Source organism: Pan troglodytes, chromosome 16 (genome assembly GCF_028858775.2).
Source record: "Pan troglodytes isolate AG18354 chromosome 16, NHGRI_mPanTro3-v2.0_pri, whole genome shotgun sequence".
Classification (NCBI taxonomy): domain Eukaryota; kingdom Metazoa; phylum Chordata; class Mammalia; order Primates; family Hominidae; genus Pan; species Pan troglodytes.
Genome location: NC_072414.2, coordinates 74,297,000 through 74,314,174, shown reverse-complemented (window position 1 = coordinate 74,314,174; position 17,175 = coordinate 74,297,000). Strand labels below are relative to the sequence as shown.

At 61.5% G+C, this 17,175-nt stretch overlaps 1 protein-coding gene across 1 annotated transcript in view; it reads right to left on the bottom strand.

Moving 5' to 3' along the window:
* The window catches only part of LOC743568 (A disintegrin and metalloproteinase with thrombospondin motifs 7), a 49,379-nt gene that overhangs the window by 11,214 nt on the left and 20,990 nt on the right, over positions 1 to 17,175 (bottom strand). Inside the window, 19 exon segments of the mRNA XM_063794430.1 lie at positions 1,256 to 1,307; positions 1,309 to 1,392; positions 1,394 to 1,423; positions 2,584 to 2,730; positions 2,811 to 2,984; positions 3,419 to 3,571; positions 4,510 to 5,116; positions 5,118 to 5,262; positions 5,265 to 5,913; positions 6,241 to 6,457; positions 6,922 to 7,048; positions 9,990 to 10,131; positions 10,433 to 10,677; positions 11,931 to 12,052; positions 12,954 to 13,089; positions 13,415 to 13,584; positions 14,969 to 15,114; positions 15,511 to 15,603; positions 16,192 to 16,336. Of these exon segments, the coding sequence (XP_063650500.1) occupies positions 1,256 to 1,307; positions 1,309 to 1,392; positions 1,394 to 1,423; positions 2,584 to 2,730; positions 2,811 to 2,984; positions 3,419 to 3,571; positions 4,510 to 5,116; positions 5,118 to 5,262; positions 5,265 to 5,913; positions 6,241 to 6,457; positions 6,922 to 7,048; positions 9,990 to 10,131; positions 10,433 to 10,677; positions 11,931 to 12,052; positions 12,954 to 13,089; positions 13,415 to 13,584; positions 14,969 to 15,114; positions 15,511 to 15,603; positions 16,192 to 16,336 (3,584 nt within the window).

Sequence of the window (17,175 nt, the reverse complement as noted above, 5' to 3'; positions counted from 1 at the left end):
GAGGGCAGGCAGGACAGGGTGGGGGCACTGCCACTTGGCCGTGAGATAATGGGGTTTGTGGCAGGAAGGCCACCCCTGCCAGAGGCAGGGTAGCAAGGCATGGCAGCGAGGCATGGCAGGGGCCACTCTGAGCCCAAATGAGGGCTGCCCAGGAGCCAGCGCAGGTAGAGAAGGCTGCATTGGACAAGGGGAGAAGGCAGACTGGGGAGATTGCAGGGGGCCCCGAATGCCAGCTTGAGGGCCGTGGCTGAGGACTCTGTCCTAGGGTCAGGGGGCAGACAGCCAATAGCACAGGGGCCGCAGCTCTTCAGGCCACAGCTCCTGATTCCTTAGACTGGCAGGGTCAGCCCCAGGCCCTCTCCCTGACCTTGCAATTGGGGATGACAGTGGCTTTGGGGAAGGGGAAAAAGCCACCTTCCCTGAGCACCACCTGGATCCCCACGCAGTGCTGCGCCCTTCATGCCCAGACCTCACTTATGCAAGGATGGGGCTTGGCAGCCCCTTTATTCAGCACATGAAGGCCCTGAGAGGGAAATGGAGCCCAAGGCCACACAGCTGGTGAGGGGAGCCCAGGTGACACTCCAGGGCCACCCCATTTCCTGCCCTCAGCACTGCTGAGAGCAGCTGGGGCTGCAGGAAGTGTGTGTGAGTGTGTGTGTGTGTGTGTGTGTGTGTGTGTGTGTTGGAGGCGGGGGGGTGGGATATCCAGAACCACCTCTAGCTCAGGCCCTTCCACCAGGACCCAGCTGGCCAGGAAACCCCCCACCACTGGGATTAGCAGGACCCTGGAAGGGAGGCCCTTCCTGTGGTTCCATTGCTCACTCTAGGCAGTCCTCTGGCCAGGGAATGGACAGGCCAGGGCTGGGGAGGGGACAGGGACTCACCCAGGCCCAGTTTTCACACAGCTTCAGGGACATCCCTGGTCTCACTGTGGGAAGACTGAGACCCAGAGGGGAAAGAGCTTACCCAGGTTCACACAGCAAATCAGGGGCCAAGGCCACTCCCTCTACTCACCGGAGGTCAGAAAGCTGCCTGCGGGATGTTGTGTAGCTGGGACTCCTCTTGACTGACTCCCAGCACAGCCCAGCCTCCAGCATGGGATCCTGTGGCATCAGGATTTTCCAGTGGCTCATGAGCCCAGACTACAGATGGAGCCAGCCGGTGCCGTGGGTGCAATGGTTTGAAGACCCAATTTCCCCATCACCCTTCCCGCCCCACCTCACTTCAGCAGAGAGCTTGGGGTCGGGGGACTCACGGGGAGGCTTGACGGGCTCACAATCCTCGGTGCCACACAGCCGGGAGCTCACAAGGCCAGGCCTCGTGGCCACACTGGTCACTGTCTTCCTCGGGTAGCCCCGTCTGGGTGTTGACACACTTGACCAGTGTGTGACCACTGGATGCCACCACCACAGGGGCCTGAGCACTGGGGGGAGCAGGGGAGGAATGAGTGTCTCCAGGGCCAGCCCTAGCAGTGGGGGCAGGGACACCTCCTCTGGGAAGCCGTCCCTGCGCCCTGTGCCTGACTGGCCTGCCCCTGCTCCCAGCCGCCCTCTCAGTGCCTCCTGGAGGACCTGTTCCCATTCCTAGAGCCCACTTGGTGCTGGAACCCCACTCTCACTTGTGGGATCGGCTGCTGCAGAGGGAAGGGGCATGAGAACCATGGGACAGCCCTTGGGGCGGCAGGGCAGTGAGCCCCTCACACGGGACATGCCTGAGAGGCCTGGGCAGGGGCCCCGGGATGGAGCCCTGATGCAGCAGTGAGCAGAGACGTGGGCGAGACACCGCTGTGCCCGAGGAACAGGGCAGAGGACCTGCCGCAGCCCATGGGCAGGAGGGGTGGAGACAATTTCACAGCTGGGGCCCAGCCCGCCAGGCTTTGTTGTTAACAGGTGCAGGTCTGAAAGCCCTAAACATGTGCTGAGTCTGTGCCAGTGTCGTGCTGTGCCCGGCCCTGTGCTTTGTTGCGTTCCTCCATTTAATCCTCCTGACCCTCCTCTCCCAAAACCGTCCCAATTTTACAGATGAGAAAACTGACCCAGCAAAGCAAAGCAACCTGCCCAGAGTCACTCAGCAGCCAGTCGGACAAAGACTCAAACGCTGGCCCAGCTGACTCCCAGACCCAGCTCAGGGCCCAAATCTGACATTTCTGAACCCCTCAGTTGCAAACAGGCCCAGCAGAAGGTGTCCTGCCCATCTGAGGCCCCTCTTCTGCCCCCTTCTGCCACTGGCCTTTGCTGGGCTCCCTGATCTCCCCAAGCTCATCATTCCTGCCTCAGACTTCACACCTGCTGTCCCCTCGATCCCTGTCCTTGGCATCACTGACTCCTCCCTCGGGTCTTGACCCCAGACCCCTCCTCGGAAGGCCTTCCCTGACATCACAGCACACGTGCCCTTTCCTTGTCTGTTTCTCCCTGTCAGGTGTGAGCACCAGCACGGCAGGGCTTCGTCCACTGACTGCTGCATGTGCAGGGGCCACAGAGAGCCTGGCTCACAGCACACACTCCACAGCTCCTTCACCCAACCCAGGACTGACCAGGCGCTACCAAGCACTTGCTCCCTGCTCCCCCCCGCAGCCTGGCTCACCTGGCCCCAGGGCCCTACCACCCACTGTGTGCAGGGGTGGGTGTTGCAGGGCCGGGTGGTGTTGGGTCTCAGTGCCTCCTCGCAGAGGTCTGGCTCTGGGCAGGTCACCAGACGCTGCTGCTCACCACCGCCACAGGCCTCGGAGCACTGGGTGGGCAGGGAAGGAGTCAGGGCACAGCCAGGGTCTGAGGGTGTCCCCTCCCCCCAACTCAACGCCCAGGCCTCACCTCCCTCCAGGAAGACATGTACCAGCTGAGGCAGGGCTGGGCCCCGCAGGGCCAGTGCACAGGCAGCTTGGCAGGTCCAGGCTGACAACGGAAGGGCCACAGTGGCCGGAGGTCCCACGTGTCCACATGCTGCATGTCCCACACTGAGGAACCTCTGCCACAGCTGTGGGAGCACTGGGGACCGAGAGACTTGTGTGGACACATCCCCACGTGCAGGCCCACAGGCATGACCCCGTGAGGCGTGTGGCAGGAAAGGCATCAGACCCACGCCCCAGCCGGGGGCAAATCCCTGAAGAGCCCCAGCGAGAGGCCAAGGCTGGCAGGCCCCAGGCAAAAGGTGGCATGGCCAGGGGCTGCCATGGGCTGGGACAGACAGAGAAAGGGAGGAACAAGTCCAGATGGGGTCAAAGATACAGAGGAAAGGAGACAGGTCAAGCCAGACAAAGATGAGATGACTCCCAAGAGATTCGGAATCCGGTGCGATCAGGCACGTAGACATGCAGCCTGGAGCCCTCCCCTTCCCTGCCGCTCTCGGAACACAGGCCGTGGGGAACCAGGGCTCCACCCCATGCCCTGGGGATGCCTGTCCTGGCTCCATCCTCATGCACCTTACTCCAGTTGCCTGAGTGCCAGGTGGCACAGGGCCACAGGTGGCAGCGGCGGGCAGGCTGGGGCCGGCCAGCAGGGTCGCAGTCCTCATCCCGGCTGGAGCTACAGCGCACCGGCCTCCAGAGGGCACCCAGGCCACAGGTGGTGGAGCACTACGGGGCACAGACCCGTGAAAGCCAGGCAGATCCCATCCTCGCCAGGCCTCCACAGCCAGGAAACTACCCACTTAGGCTAGCAAGACCTCAGCAAGACAGGGGCCCTCTTCTGGGCCTCAGTTTCCTTATTTGCAAAATAGGCTCCTCCACCCACCTCCCAGGAAGACCATGAGAATGAAAAGTCAAATCCCCCCAGCAACCAGCCGTCCCTGCTCACATGGGACAAAGGGCCTGTGTTCCAGTGTCATTGGTGCAGAGGTTCGGGGGAGGAGACCCTGTGGGCACCCCTGACCAGCTATCCTGACCAGCCTCGTCGCTTCCCAGAGGCACCAGGGAAGGAAGGCCGGGTCCTGGTACCAGCAGCCAAATCGCTGGCTATCCCTGCGCAAAACAAGCCCTGTGGGCTTCAGCCTGCCCCTTCCCACCCCAAAATTAGGAATCTGAGCAGAAGCTTGCTTCTCCTGCAGCGACCATCTGGGGACCCAGGGAGGGGGCACTAGCCAGCTTCTTTCATGCAGCTCAGACGTCTGCAGGTCACTGCCAAAGGAGGGTGGAGCCACTGAGGGCAGAGCCAGGTAGCAGTGGGCTGAGTCCAGCCTGGAGGAGCCAGGCAGAGCCTCAGGGAAGCTGCTGCCTGCTGGGCAGGACTGGGCCTGGCGGCCACACAGGGACCCTCCCCACTGCGCAGCTGTCTGAGCCAGCTCCATCCTGGGGCATGCTGTGCTGCCAGAGTGTGCCTGTCCCTGCCTTCCCTGAGGCCCCCTGTGCTGCCCAGGAATGGGCCCAGGTCCCCTCATTCCCCTAATCCTGGGAACCCCCGCCCCAAGGAAGGCGAGACAGACGGCGCCTGCGTCCCACTCTGCTCATTTTCAGATGACGAAACAGTCACCAAGGTCCCGCGCAAACTCCCTGCCCGCCCAGCCCACACCACTTGCCTCGCTCCAGTTTCCCACTTGTCAGCTGGCATTCCTGACAACCAGCGGGTCCGCGGGGGGCCCCGCTTCAGCCAGGCTGGGAGACAGTGGCTGGGTCTCAGGGACTCTGTGGCTGTTGGCGGGGCTGTCCCAAGCTGGCGTGGACAGCAGCCTAGAGCTCAGGGGCACCTCAGGGCTGAGGGACTCAGGCTGACCCTTGGGTCCTGGGTTCAGGGCAGGCTCAGGCGTGTGCCCGAGGCCAGTCAGGGTTGTGGGGAGGAAGGTCCCCCACACTGCCACAGTCTGAAGGTCCCATAAGCCTGGTCCTGGGGTTGGGAAGGTGGGAGTCCCCGGCTCCAGGGGACTGTCCTTGCCCTTCATCTCTGGCAGAGGGGCTATGGGAGGAGGAGGGAGAGAAGCCACCCCAACAGTGGGCCACAGTTCACTATCCACAGGCCCCAGGCCACCCTCCAGAGCTGACTCCCAGGCTACTGTCCCTCCTGTCCACAGCTCCGCCACGTCAGGACTAGGAGAGGAGTGGGTGCTGCTGACCGGGTACAAAGTGGGCAGCGTGGGGCTGGGTCTCGGGGGCAGGTGGGGTGCTCCGCAGCCCTCGGGTTCCTCATCATTTGAAAACCTCATTGGTCCTGTCCTGCCATGGAGAGGGCAGCTGGCTCTGGCTGTCCTTGCCAACTGGGAAATCATTTTGGCTCTCAGGGGCGGCAGGCGTCTGCAGGCCATCAGTGGAAACCCTGGGCCAGGGCAGGCTGGGGACCCAAGATCTGGGGCCCCTATGGGGGTGTCTTCCTCAGGCAGGAAATTGATCAAAGGGTTCCCAGGGGTCTGCTCTGAGGGTGGGGGTGGGGAGCGGCCGGCCTGGCTAGGCCAAGGGCTCGGGGACCAAGGTCCCGGTGCCCCTTCCTCCTTGGCTGCAGGAGGCTCTGTGGCAGGCACGGGGCTACCCGTGGAGGGCGCAGCAGGACGGCTGTGTGGTGGGGGCGTCCGATCCCCTGTCCCCGCCAGGTCTAGATTGGGCTCCTCAGAGGGCCCGTAGGACAGATCCTCGTGGAAGCTGATGAAATTGTAGTCGTAGTAGAAGTCGTCCATAAACACGGGCCCCGGCAGGTCCAGCTCTGGAGCCTCCTCCTCAATGGCGTTGCCCATGGTGCCTGGCTTGGGTGATGAGGCGGGTGAAGGGCGTGGGGCCAGGTGGCACGGGATGAAGTCAGCCTCGTTGAAGAGCTCGTGGCTGGAGGAGCCGCTGCCTGAGCCTTCAGGGCCCAGTGTGTCCAGGGGCCACCGATAGGGTGGCAGAGAGCAGGTGACTTCGCTGGCTGGCTGCTGGGCCTTGTCACAGGGGACACCGGTGTCACTGATGCAGAGGACATTTCGGTGCTGAGTCCCTTCCTCATATGTCACTGAGCACTGCAGGGGAAGCCAGGGTGAGGGGCTTAGCCTGGGAGGCAGGCTGCCAGGGGACACTGGGGCAAGGCTGGGTAACCTGTCCACTGCCTGATGTCAGAGTGGCAGAGACCCCAGCCAGCCCTCTCTGGCCCTTCCCAGCTCAAGGCCATGACTGTGGCCATGCTTGCCAGGGGCTTCCTGATCCCTGAGGCTTTAGAGTCAGGGGCTGGACCCTGGAATGCCCAGGTTCCCTCCCACCCACAAGGTCTCCAGGAAGGCTGTCTGCCTCCCTGTAGCTGAAGACCAAGGGTGGAGCTGGAGGCGGGCCCCCTCCCATCCCACACTCACCTGAGACCAGTTCCCCACAGCCTAGGTGGCTGGACAGGGCACATGGTGGTTGCAAGGGGTTTCAGTAGGGGGCCAGGGAAGGTGTTCACAGGCGGGTGGCTTCAGGGCGCTCTGCTCATCCAGCCCCACGCTGCAGATGCAGAGCACAGCCTGGCAGGAGAGGCCCCCAGGCCCGCAGGAGCTGGAGCACAGCTGCCACTCACCTGCCCACCACCGGCTGAGGGCACACAGGTGTCATCAGTATGGCATCAGACAGGTGGCATTGGCAGGCTCACCAGCAGGGAGGGCCAGGCTGGGTTTCCAGGCCCTCGGGGTTTGGGCAGTGCCAGAAGCCAGTGGATGATTCTCCAGAGCTCCAAGCTCAGGTAAGTGTCCTGCCCTCAAAGTCTGGTGACAAGGCACAGCCCCTCCACTCCTGCCACCCTCCCCTCAGGGCAACTGAGCATGACCTGAGGCCTATTTCCACATCCAGGGACCCAAAGAGGAGGACCATACGTGTCCAGGCTGGCCCAGGCTGGGGTGAGGGGTGACCGGGGGTTGGGGCTTCAGCCTTGGGAAGAGAATGAAAGCCCGGCTCCCTCTGCTCCTCCCCAGGGCCTCCGGGGACCCAGATGTAGGGGCCTGTGGTAGACCCAGGATGCCTGGGGATGGGGAGTTGGTGGGGGATGGGGGCGGGCTCACCTGGCAGGGCAGGGCTGCTGGCTGCACTTCCTCTGGCAGTCATCGGGCCGGCCCAGGGGGTCACAGTGCTCCTCGTCCACGGGCCCTGCCTGCCGCTCCGAGCAGTACACACTCTCCCTCTGCACACCTAGGGGCCATGGCGCTCAGCCTGGGACTGGCACCCAGGTGCCCACCGCCCAAGACCCAAAGACACCCTCTCTGCCAGAACCCTCCCAGAACAGCGCCTTACTGCCCATGTCAGGATGCCTTACTGCCCATGTCAGGATGAAGGCAGACCTCCACCGTCGCCTCCTTGCTGTCCTCCTGGTTCTCACCCACCCCCTCTCCTATGTAGCTTCCCCTCTGACTGCCCCTGGAGGGGTGGCAGAGTGTGGAGGTTTAGTGGGTTGGGTGCCCAGACCCTCTGCATCCTAGCTGAGATGCCTGGGCAGCTCATTTGGCCTCTCTGAACCTCAGCGTCCTCCTCTGTGAAGTGGGAGCGACAATCCTGCCTCCTCCATGTCCTGGAGGGAGGGCTGCATGTGTTCTTGCATGTGCAGGCTCAGCCCGTGCCCGGCACATCCTAAGAGCTCCACCCATGCCAGCTGCTGCTAGCATGCAAACCCAGCCGTGGCTCCTGCCACCTTCCCCTCAGGGAAACTGAACGTGACCTGAGGCCTATTTCCACATCCAGGGACCCAAAGAGGAGGACCATAAGTGTCCAGGGTGGCCCAGGCTGGAGTGAGGGGTGACCAGGGGCTGGGGCTTCAGCCTTGGGAAGAGAATGAAAGACCAGCTCCCTCTGCTCCTTCCTGGGGTTGGCTTGGGTGATGAGGCGGGTGAAGGGCATGGGGCCAGGTGGCGCAGGATGAAGTCAGCCTCATTGAAGAGCTCATGGCTGGAGGAGCCGCTGCCTGAGCCTTCAGGGCCCAGTGTGTCCAGGGGCCGCTGACACACGGTCCCACCATCCACACCCTTCCCAATGGCTCAGAGAATGTCTGGACAAGAAATGGGGCATCAATGGACAGCCCCTGCTCTCCATCCCCACACCAGCCTTGGCACTGCTCCAGTCCCTTACATCCTCTGCCACTGTCCAACCTGGGGACTTTGCACAGCCACGTTCCTCACCTTGGACACTCACTTCCATACTGCCTGTTGAGGCCCAGCTGCAGGACCCCATCTGCTGGTGGCTCTGCCTTCTCTGCTCCACCCCCTGCCCCGTGGTCCCGAGAGTAAGTTGTCCCTCCCCTGAGCTGCCAGTCCCACATCCATCCCCCTCTTTCCTCACCAACAGAGTCTGATTTTGTTCAAGGCAGCATTGGGACCTGCTGAAAACACACCCCACTGCCGCTCCCCTGCAACTAGGGGGGTCTGGGACACAGTCCTGGCTCAGGAGAAAAAGGCACAAGTCCCTCGCTGGGAGTCAGCCCTTTCCTCTCTCCTTCTTCTTGCCTAGAACACTGCAAGAGGCCCTGGAAGGGAGGACACCATCTGTGGCAAGCAGGAGTGGAGGGGAGGCTGCTATGGCAAGGATGGTGTGGCTGAGGGCCAGTCAGCTCCAGGTCCCGCCAGCTTGGATTGTGCACCTGGGACTTCCTGCCTGAGACAAAGAACCCCTGTCTGTTTCAGCCACCACAGGGCACTTGCCTCTGCAGACGCTCCTAAGTGGTCCACCTGCGAAGCAGCCAATTTGCTGAAAGACAATTCCCCAAATGTCTAGTGCTGCAAATGTATTTGTTGGTTTTCACATTTGTCCAATTAAAGACACCTGTATTAGGCCAGGCACAGTGGCTCACGCCTGTAATCCCAGCACTATGGGAGGCCAAGGCGGGCGAATCACCTGAGGTCAGCAGTTCAAGACCAGCCTGGCCAACATGGTGAAACCCCATCTCTACCACTAATAAAAAATTAGCCAGGCATGGTGGTGCGTGCCTGTAAATCCCAGCTACTCGGGAGGCTGAGGAAGGAGAATCGCTGGAGCCTGGGAGGCGGAGGCTGCAGTGAGCCGAGATTGCGCCATTGCACTCCAGCCTGGGCGACAGAGTGAGACTCCATCACAAATAAAATAAAATAAAATAAAACAAAATAAAATAAGCTAAAATAAAGACAGCTGTATTAGATAAAATGGGTTTCCTAGCTTTGGAAGGTATCTGCCCAGTTCTCCATTTTCACTTTGTCATCATAATAGCATTTGAAGGAATGCTCAAATGTCTGTATCTCAGATTCCCGATTCTGAGACCCTGAGGATACTGAGTGTCAACGATGGGAAGACTGAGGGGGAAAGGGGAGGACTAAGAGACAAAGCGGGAGACTGAGGTGTGGGGAGATCGAGGAACAGCAGGGCAGACCGAGCAGGGGGAGGAAGACCAAGGGGTGTTGGGGGGGACTAGGGGGCTGGGGGGAGACCAAGGAATGGCGGGGGAGACCGAGCCGGGGGAGTAAGACTGAGGGGCATGGCGGGGGTACTGGAGGGCCGGAGGGAAACTGAGGGATAGTGGGGGGAGACCGAGGGGTATGGGGGGAGACTGAGAGGCATTGGGGGAGACTGAGGACTATGGGAGGAGACGGAGGGGCAGAGGGGAGACTGAGGAGCAGTGGGGAGGAGACAAAGAGACAGAGAGGGGAGACTGAGGAGCATGGGGGGAGACTGAGGGAAATATGGGGAGGAAGAGTCGGAGTTAATGAAATTGCCCTACTTTTCATAAACAGTTCAGGGAAATAAGTCAGTGTGGTGAGGGGCCACTGGACTGGTCTCCGGGACGCAGCAGACATGCAGGCACAAAACCTGCCAGAGCTGAGCAAGGACAAAATCAAGGGGGAGCTGTGTCCACTGGAGGGAGAACGCCAAGAGCTGCAGCACACTGAGCACACGCCGCGAGCCAGCACCCACCTGCCTCATCCATTTACCCTCCCAGTGGACCTGGGGCATGGGGCGGTTGCTAGCCTCATCTCACAGATGGGGAACTGAGGCTCAGAGTAGCAAACTTCTAAACCCATGGTGGCCCAGCAGTGAGCTGGGAGCTGAAGCCAGTGTCCCCGTCCAGAGATGAAGCCCCTGCTGGCGGGGCTGTGCCTGCCCCACTTCTCACCTCTGCCGCAGGTGACTGTACACTTGGTCCAGGGCCCATAGTGCCAGGAGAACTCGGGCGGCGGGACCTCGCCGTGGCCACCTGCCTCCCTGTGGATGGTGTACTCGTAGTGCACCCCAGGGTTGCTCTCCTGGAACAGCAGCTGGGTGGGCAGGCGGGGGCCCGTGAGCACGAGGTGTCTTCTCCATCCACCCAGTCTTAAAGGAGCTGACCCCAGCCACCTCTGTGAACTGCAGCTACACAGTTGGGCCATTTTAAAGATGGGGAAACTGAGGTAGAGGCCTCAGCAGGTAGGGTCTGCTGAGCCAGGTAGGGTCTGGCTCAGAGCCAGGCTCTGTGACTAACCCAGGGCTCACTCCTCCCGGACGAGACCTACCATGGGAGGTGCTGGGCCTGGGGACTCCGCCTCTGCTCCCCCCGCCTGGGCCTCGGGAGGCAGGCACCTGGATCCAGACAGGCTCCTTGGTGGGACCCGGGGACGTGAGGTTCTCCCAGTTGCCCCTGCGTGCGTATGTGACGGTGGTCCCTGCCACCTGGTAGTCCCCGTTCTACTGGATGGTCCAGCCACCATTGAGGAAGTACTTCTCCGGGTCCTCGCTCTGCAGTGCCAGGAAGTTGGCAGCCTCAGCCAGCTCCTGGATGCGGACCTCACGTGTGCTGGCTGGGATCAGCCCCACGTCCACATACCCTGTCAGGCAAGGGTTGTGCCCAGGGTGAGAAGCTTGCTTATCCCCACCTGCTCCCCTCACATCTCTCCCCACTTGCCTCCGCCTGCTGATGCCAAAGATTTCGCCATTAGCTTTAAAGTCTGAGCTCCCCAAATTGCGCGGATCGGTCATAGGTCACCAAAACCTTGCAGAGGTGCCATAAATCCTGACCCCGTGGCCATGCCCCGTCACTCCTCTCTTGGGGACCTAAACTGGTCTCATCATAAGGCTGGATCCATCCCCTACTCTAAGGGCCGGCTGGCATTCTCTTTCTAAAAAAAACCAAAGTGCCCAGGCCTTTCTCCTGGGACACCCTCCTCATCCCCATGCGGCCTGCTTTTATTCATTCACTTCCATCACACCCATCACGTGCCGCACACTACTCTCAGCACTTCACATGTGTAAGCTCATGGGTAATGGCCCTATAGCATGATACTATTGTTATCCCCGTTTTACAGATGAGCAAAGTGAGGCAGACAGGAAGAGTAACGTGCATGAGCGTCCTGCTGCAATATAAGCAGCCTCCAGGGCCAGTGCTTTATCCACCACACTGCACTGCATCTCTGGGATGAAATCTAAGCTTCTCAGCCTGGCACTCAAGGCCCCATAGCTGGCCCTGCCTTCCCTTCTTGCCTCCAGGGCTCTGGCGCAAGCTCTTTCCTCCATTTGGAATGCCCCTTCCATCTCTTCTGAGTTTTATGATTCAGCTCAACTTCCGCCTCCTACAGGAAACCTTCCCTGACTTCCTCAGGCCAGGACCTTCTTCCTCAGTGCTCCCACAGCCCTCTGGGCCTCCCTCCACTGCACTGATCACACCAGAAGGTTCTGTTCCCCTTCAGGACTGAGCGCTTCACCTGCATGTCCTCATCACCTAGCACACAGTCAGTACTTCAGCAACATGTGCAAAACAGACCAGAGGTGAGGGCATGGAGCTGGGGTCTCAGAAGATTCAGGAGGAGACGACCATTCTTTGAAAGGCCCAGGGGCCACACACAAGTCGGGGTGGCCCTGCCTGGGGTCTCTGGGACAGGAAGACTCCCCATGGGGACAGGTCTCTGCATGTGGGCCGGGGGTCCCCTGACTCCTGCAAGAATCCACCCCAGCAAGCCCTCCCTGCTTAGCCATTTCTAGGCTGGGTGGGGGCCACGAGGCCAAGGACAGGGGCCCGGGGGAGATGGGGAAGGGGCCACCAGGTGAAGAGCACACCCCTCCCCACAGTGGTCCCACCCCATACCCAGGCCCTCGGCCTCCTCGAAGGTCCCACTCACGGTGTGGCAGGTGGAGCCTTTGCCGTGGCACACGCCACAGCGGTCCTCCATAGCGCCAGAGTCAATCTCAAAGTCACAGCCCCACGTTCTGCAACACACGAGGAGGGGAGGCCCCTGGTGCTGGCGGCCAGCCCTCTGTGGCCCCAGCACCGGGGGCCAGCCAGGGTCAGGAGAAGAAAGCTCGGAGTGGGGGTCGGGAGGCCTCTCTCTGGCCCTGCCCCACCCCAGCTGTGCCTCTGACCCAGGTGAACTTCTCTACCTCCCTGAGCCTCAGTTTCCTCAGATGTGAGACAGGGAGACCCACCCCTCCCTTAAAGGCATGTCATGAGCATCACAAGAGACAAGAGAAGGGAAGAGTTCTGCAAAGCCTGCGGGCAGGCAGGGGATCTGACACGCCACGGGCTCCTGAGCAGCGCGTGCAGGGAATTTCAACATCAAAGGCACTGGGGGTTGGCACCTCCCTCCTGGTCCTCCTCGGAGCCCAGGCCTTGATACCCCAGTGGTTTAGAGGGCAAGAAGCAAGGACAAGTAGGTGGCTGGAGACATGGGCAAAGAGGAGAGGCCATCGTTGTTATTAAAAATAAGAATATAAATTGTTACCAAACACTGAGGGCTACTCTTCGGGGCTCAGAGCCCTTCATGTCACCTGTGCCACCTCATTTAACCCCTCTATCAGGGAGCAAACCACTGCCTGGGGTCAGCCAGCCAGCAAGAGGTCAAGCCACTGCCTGGGCTCCGGTTTCCTGGCTAGGGCGGTGCTGGTGCAGGCATCCAAGGAGACGCAGTGGGGCGAGGCCTGACTGGGGGGGGTCCCCAGTGCCAGGAGGCGTGGTAGGGGCTTTGCCTTAGAGGTCATAGAGGGTAGGGGCTAGGAAGCCCGATGGTAGAGCATGGGGAGGGTGGCCCGAGGAGGACCAGGAGAGAACCTGGGGCCCGCCAGTGGGGCTGGGGGCAGGCAGTGCTGGGAGAGCCTCTTCCTAACCAGGCACACCTTACATATGCCGTTGATGCAGAGGTCCCGGCTGGCTCGGACCTGGTAGCAGGGGGTGCCATCAACCACGGCGTCCCGCAGCTTCTCGGCAAAGTACTCATTCGCGGGCTGGCAGTGCAGCTCACAGGGGTTCACTGGGGGCCCAAGTAGAAGAGTCACAGCAACAGCTGGAGCAGGAGTATGGAAGCCACCAGGAAGACCCCTCCGTGACACACATCCATGGCAGGCTGGAGGCTCCCAAGCAGCACAAACATGCTGGAGGCTCCGGCTGGGCTGGTAGCTATCTGCAAGGCTGCAGACTGGGGAGCTAGGGGCCAGCAGCAGCCCCAGGGGACAGTGGGAGTGGCCCAGGCTTGGGGTGGAGACTGGGTCTCCTGCTTGCATCACAGGGTAACCTTGGACCCACACCCCGCTCGCCACCCTCTGAGTCTCAATGTTTCCATGGGAGGCAGCACTCACCGTCATTGACCATGGGCACCCATGTGTGCAGCTGGCCCTTGTAGAGCATAGCGTCAAAGTGGCTGCACTGGACGTGGCGGAAGGAGGGGTGGCCAGCGGGGCAGGCCTGCAGGTTGCAGAGGCGGAAGCGCTTCCGCTTACCCACACAGTATCTGCCTTTGTATTTGGGCCTGTGGGGAGAACCGGGGTGGACCCCAGTGAGGGCCCAGTGAGTGCTACTGCATGGCCACAGCCCAGAGCAAGCAGCTTCCTCCTGCACCCACACCCCAAGATCCCTGCTGCCCAGCTTTGTGCATGCTGCTCCCCTCCCTTGGGTTGCCCATCCTGTGGCCCAGACACACCCTCCCTGTCTGTAAGGACCTGTGGGGAGGTGGCAGCAGGAAGCCTGAGCTCTGCCCCCAACCTGCTGTGTGATCGTGGACAAGTCTTCGGCCACCCTCTGGGCCTCAGTTTCCTCATGTATAAAGTGGGGTTGGGGCTGCCCCTGCAGAGGGCTGTTGAGAAGCTGGGACAAGCTGCAGGCATGACTGGCACTGGCTGGAGGGACTACCCCGAGTCTCCAGCCCATGACACCAGCATCCTAACGAGCCCTTGAGTCCTCAGCCTTCCTCCTGGTGGCAGTACCCCCAGCCTGGGTCTAAAGGAAGCGCCCAGAGCCCCAGCCAGCTGAAAGGTCTGACGGAGCACAGCTCCTGAAATCCTCCACATTTAGGCCAGGGTCGCTGGCCCCCACCCAGCTCAGACCTGGAGGCCAGGAGGCAGGGAGGGGCACAGGCCAGTCTTGGGTAAGCACAGGGCCCTGGGTGGGGCTGGCTGTGAACCCCATGCCTGCCCCGGGTGGCCTCCTGAAGTGAAGATCAGCCGGGTAGTGCCTCAGTCTACAGTACCACTGGCCTCTGCTTCTCACCAGATCTTCACACCCCCTGCGACCCCCCATTTAGATGGGGAACAGAGATCCAGAGAGGTGAAGTCACACCTCAGGCCACCCTTTCAGTGCTGTCCCATCCTCCCAGCTGCTCCATCTCATCTCAGACCCTTATTGTGCCTCTGAGGCCACCAAGCCCCTCCTGCTGAGTGCCCACTACAGATGAGCTGCAGGGCTGAGGGGCTGGCCTGCATAAACTGCATTTGCCCCTGACTACAACTTTACTGGATGGGCACTGCTATTATACAGGTGGGGAAATGGTGGCCCAGAGAAGGGGTGAAGAGGGGATTCGAACCCTGAGCCATCTAAGGTCCAGGGCCCATGCTCTTCCCCACTGCCCTCTCCTGCCTCCTTCCAGCCAGCAGCTGCTTTGCCACGTGGCCTCTGCTGAGTCTCTCCAATCTCTGGGCCTCAGTGTCCCCCTCTCTGCAACGGGGTCAGCAGTGGGGACCCTGTCAGCCCTCAGAACACTCCTTGAAAGTGACTCAAGGTGGCCTGGACACTCAGACTGACCATTATGAGGACACTTCTAAGAGCCAGGGGCTGGGACAGAGCCAAGCTCCTGCAATTGGCTGACTGCCTGGGTCCCTCTGTCCCATTGCCCAGGGCACCCTGGGCCCCACACTCACATAGGCTGCAGGCACTGCTGCTTGGCTCTCTGTATGCCCACGCCACAGCTCCGTGAGCAGATGGACCAGGCGCTCCAGCCAGACCAGCCACCATCCATGGCCTCGGGCTGGAAGCCCACAGGTATGCACTCCCCATTGAGACACCACTACCGAGACAGACGGAGGTAGAGCCACCCCACCCCCAAGCCTATCAGTCATCCTCACCCTAGTGAGAACAAGCTGGGTGGGAAGGCTGCGAAAGGCACAGAGGGGAAGGATGGAAGGTGAGAGAGGCCCCCTCGCAATCATCACAATCATCTGTGACCCAGGCCACATGGAGGCGCTGAGCAGGGAGTAAAACAGCCCACGTGCTGACTCAGCCGAAGACACCCTGTAGAATCATGGACTCAAGCCCTGGCCCCAGTGCCTCCACTTTGCAGACGGGGGCTTGGGCTGCAGAGAGCATGGGGCTCTCTGTGAGCCGGGGCTGACTCCAGGGCCCGGTCACAGCAGGAGGTCTGGCCTCTCACACATCCACTGCCAGGACTGGGAACATCGCCTACCTTATTCTCCCCACACCGGGTGCCGTCCACGGCTGCATCCAGCTTGGAGTGACAGGTGGTCCCCACAGAGCACCAGAGTGTGTGGCAGACATTCTGCGAGGAGGAGGGCATGGGCCATAGCCTCACCCCCTCCCCAGTGCCGCCACCCACCCTGTTCCCCCCCCCCGTCCCCAAGGGTCCCTGGGCACCCCTCCACATGGCAGGGGCCCACAGACCCCCAGAGGTCCCTTCTTGTGTGTCTGCTCCCACCTTCCTCCCCAGACCACGTGGTGGTGTGGGGCGCCCGGGGCTGCACTGCTCAGAGCGGTCCCCAGCTGTCCACACCTCTCCCAGCCCAGCCCCTCCTCTGGAAACGCTCCTGTTAGAAGATCACTTCAGGCAATCTTCGCCAGGATAAATAGACCCTCCCCACAGGGGTTCCTTTTCCCTCTTATGAGCCAGCTCCAGAGAGGCGAAGGGACTTGCCCGAAGGGTCACAGTCGGTCCACGGTTGACCCAGAATTCAGAGCTGGGTCTGTGGCCGCCCATCCCTGGCCTCTCCCACAGGCCACTTGACGTCTCACAGTGTCACTCAGGGGCGTAGCCCAGCCCAGACGAGGTTGCTCCCAGGCTGGCATCCACAGGCTGGTGAAAGCTGTCCCCTAAGCCCTCCTGCCAGGTCCCCACACCAGCCCCACTCACATCCATGTCCTCGCTGAAGGCAGAGTAGGCCCCGTACTGGAGGCGGCACTGGTGGCTCACATCATAGAGGACCCCAGGCAGCACTGATGGGAAGTCAATGATGTCCTTGGCAGGCGGGTCATCCAGGCACAGGCTCCACCCATGGCTAGAGATGGGACGGGAGGATGGAGGGGGGCGCAGCCTGTGAGACCCATCGGAGAAGCCTCGGTGGGGCCAGGAGAGGAGGAGAGGTGGGAGGGGGCACAGAGCCCTACAACTGTAGGAAACTCCAGCCTCCCCGCTCGGCTCAGCCGATCCTCCACCTGCAGCCAGTAGCACAGGCCCTCCCAGCCTCTCTCATCTCACCTCCTGGGCACTCCAGCTGGCTAAACAACCCCAACCCCAATCCCAGGCCTCTGCACACGCTGCCAGGGCCCTTCCCTCAGAAGGCCTCCTGGACCGCCAAACCCTCATGTGGCCCTGCTCTCCGACCCTGCAGCCTCCGTGTCTGAGTCCAGACCCTGGAGCCAGGCCCAACAAGGATCCGGAGAACATCACATCACAGTTGACACAACAGAGCCTCTGACGGCCCCACCCAGGCAGAGACCTCGGGTCATCTGTGGAAGGGCAAGGTCTGGAAAGCAGCCCCTCCCCTGGGAGAGAGCCTAGGGCATCCGTGCCTGTCCCCTGTTTCCCCCACTCCCCAACAGGGCTGGCCTCCAGCCTCTGTCATACCCTATCTACTCCTGCCTTCCTCCAGCTGGCATTCCCTGGCAGCGGTGGCGGGGAAACTGGCAGACACGAGCAGGTGCCATCTGTGTCCACCACACGCTCCTGCTGCTGCGGTGTGGCGAAGACAAGGCTGCCCAGACCACCACGAGGCAGCGAGCATGGAGTCCGGGGCCCTGGGGAGGGCGGCCCAGGCCCGGCTGGCACCTGCTTCTGCCCCTGCCTCACTCTGTACAGCCCTCAGGCATGCTATTGCTTCTGGGACCAGTGACCAGC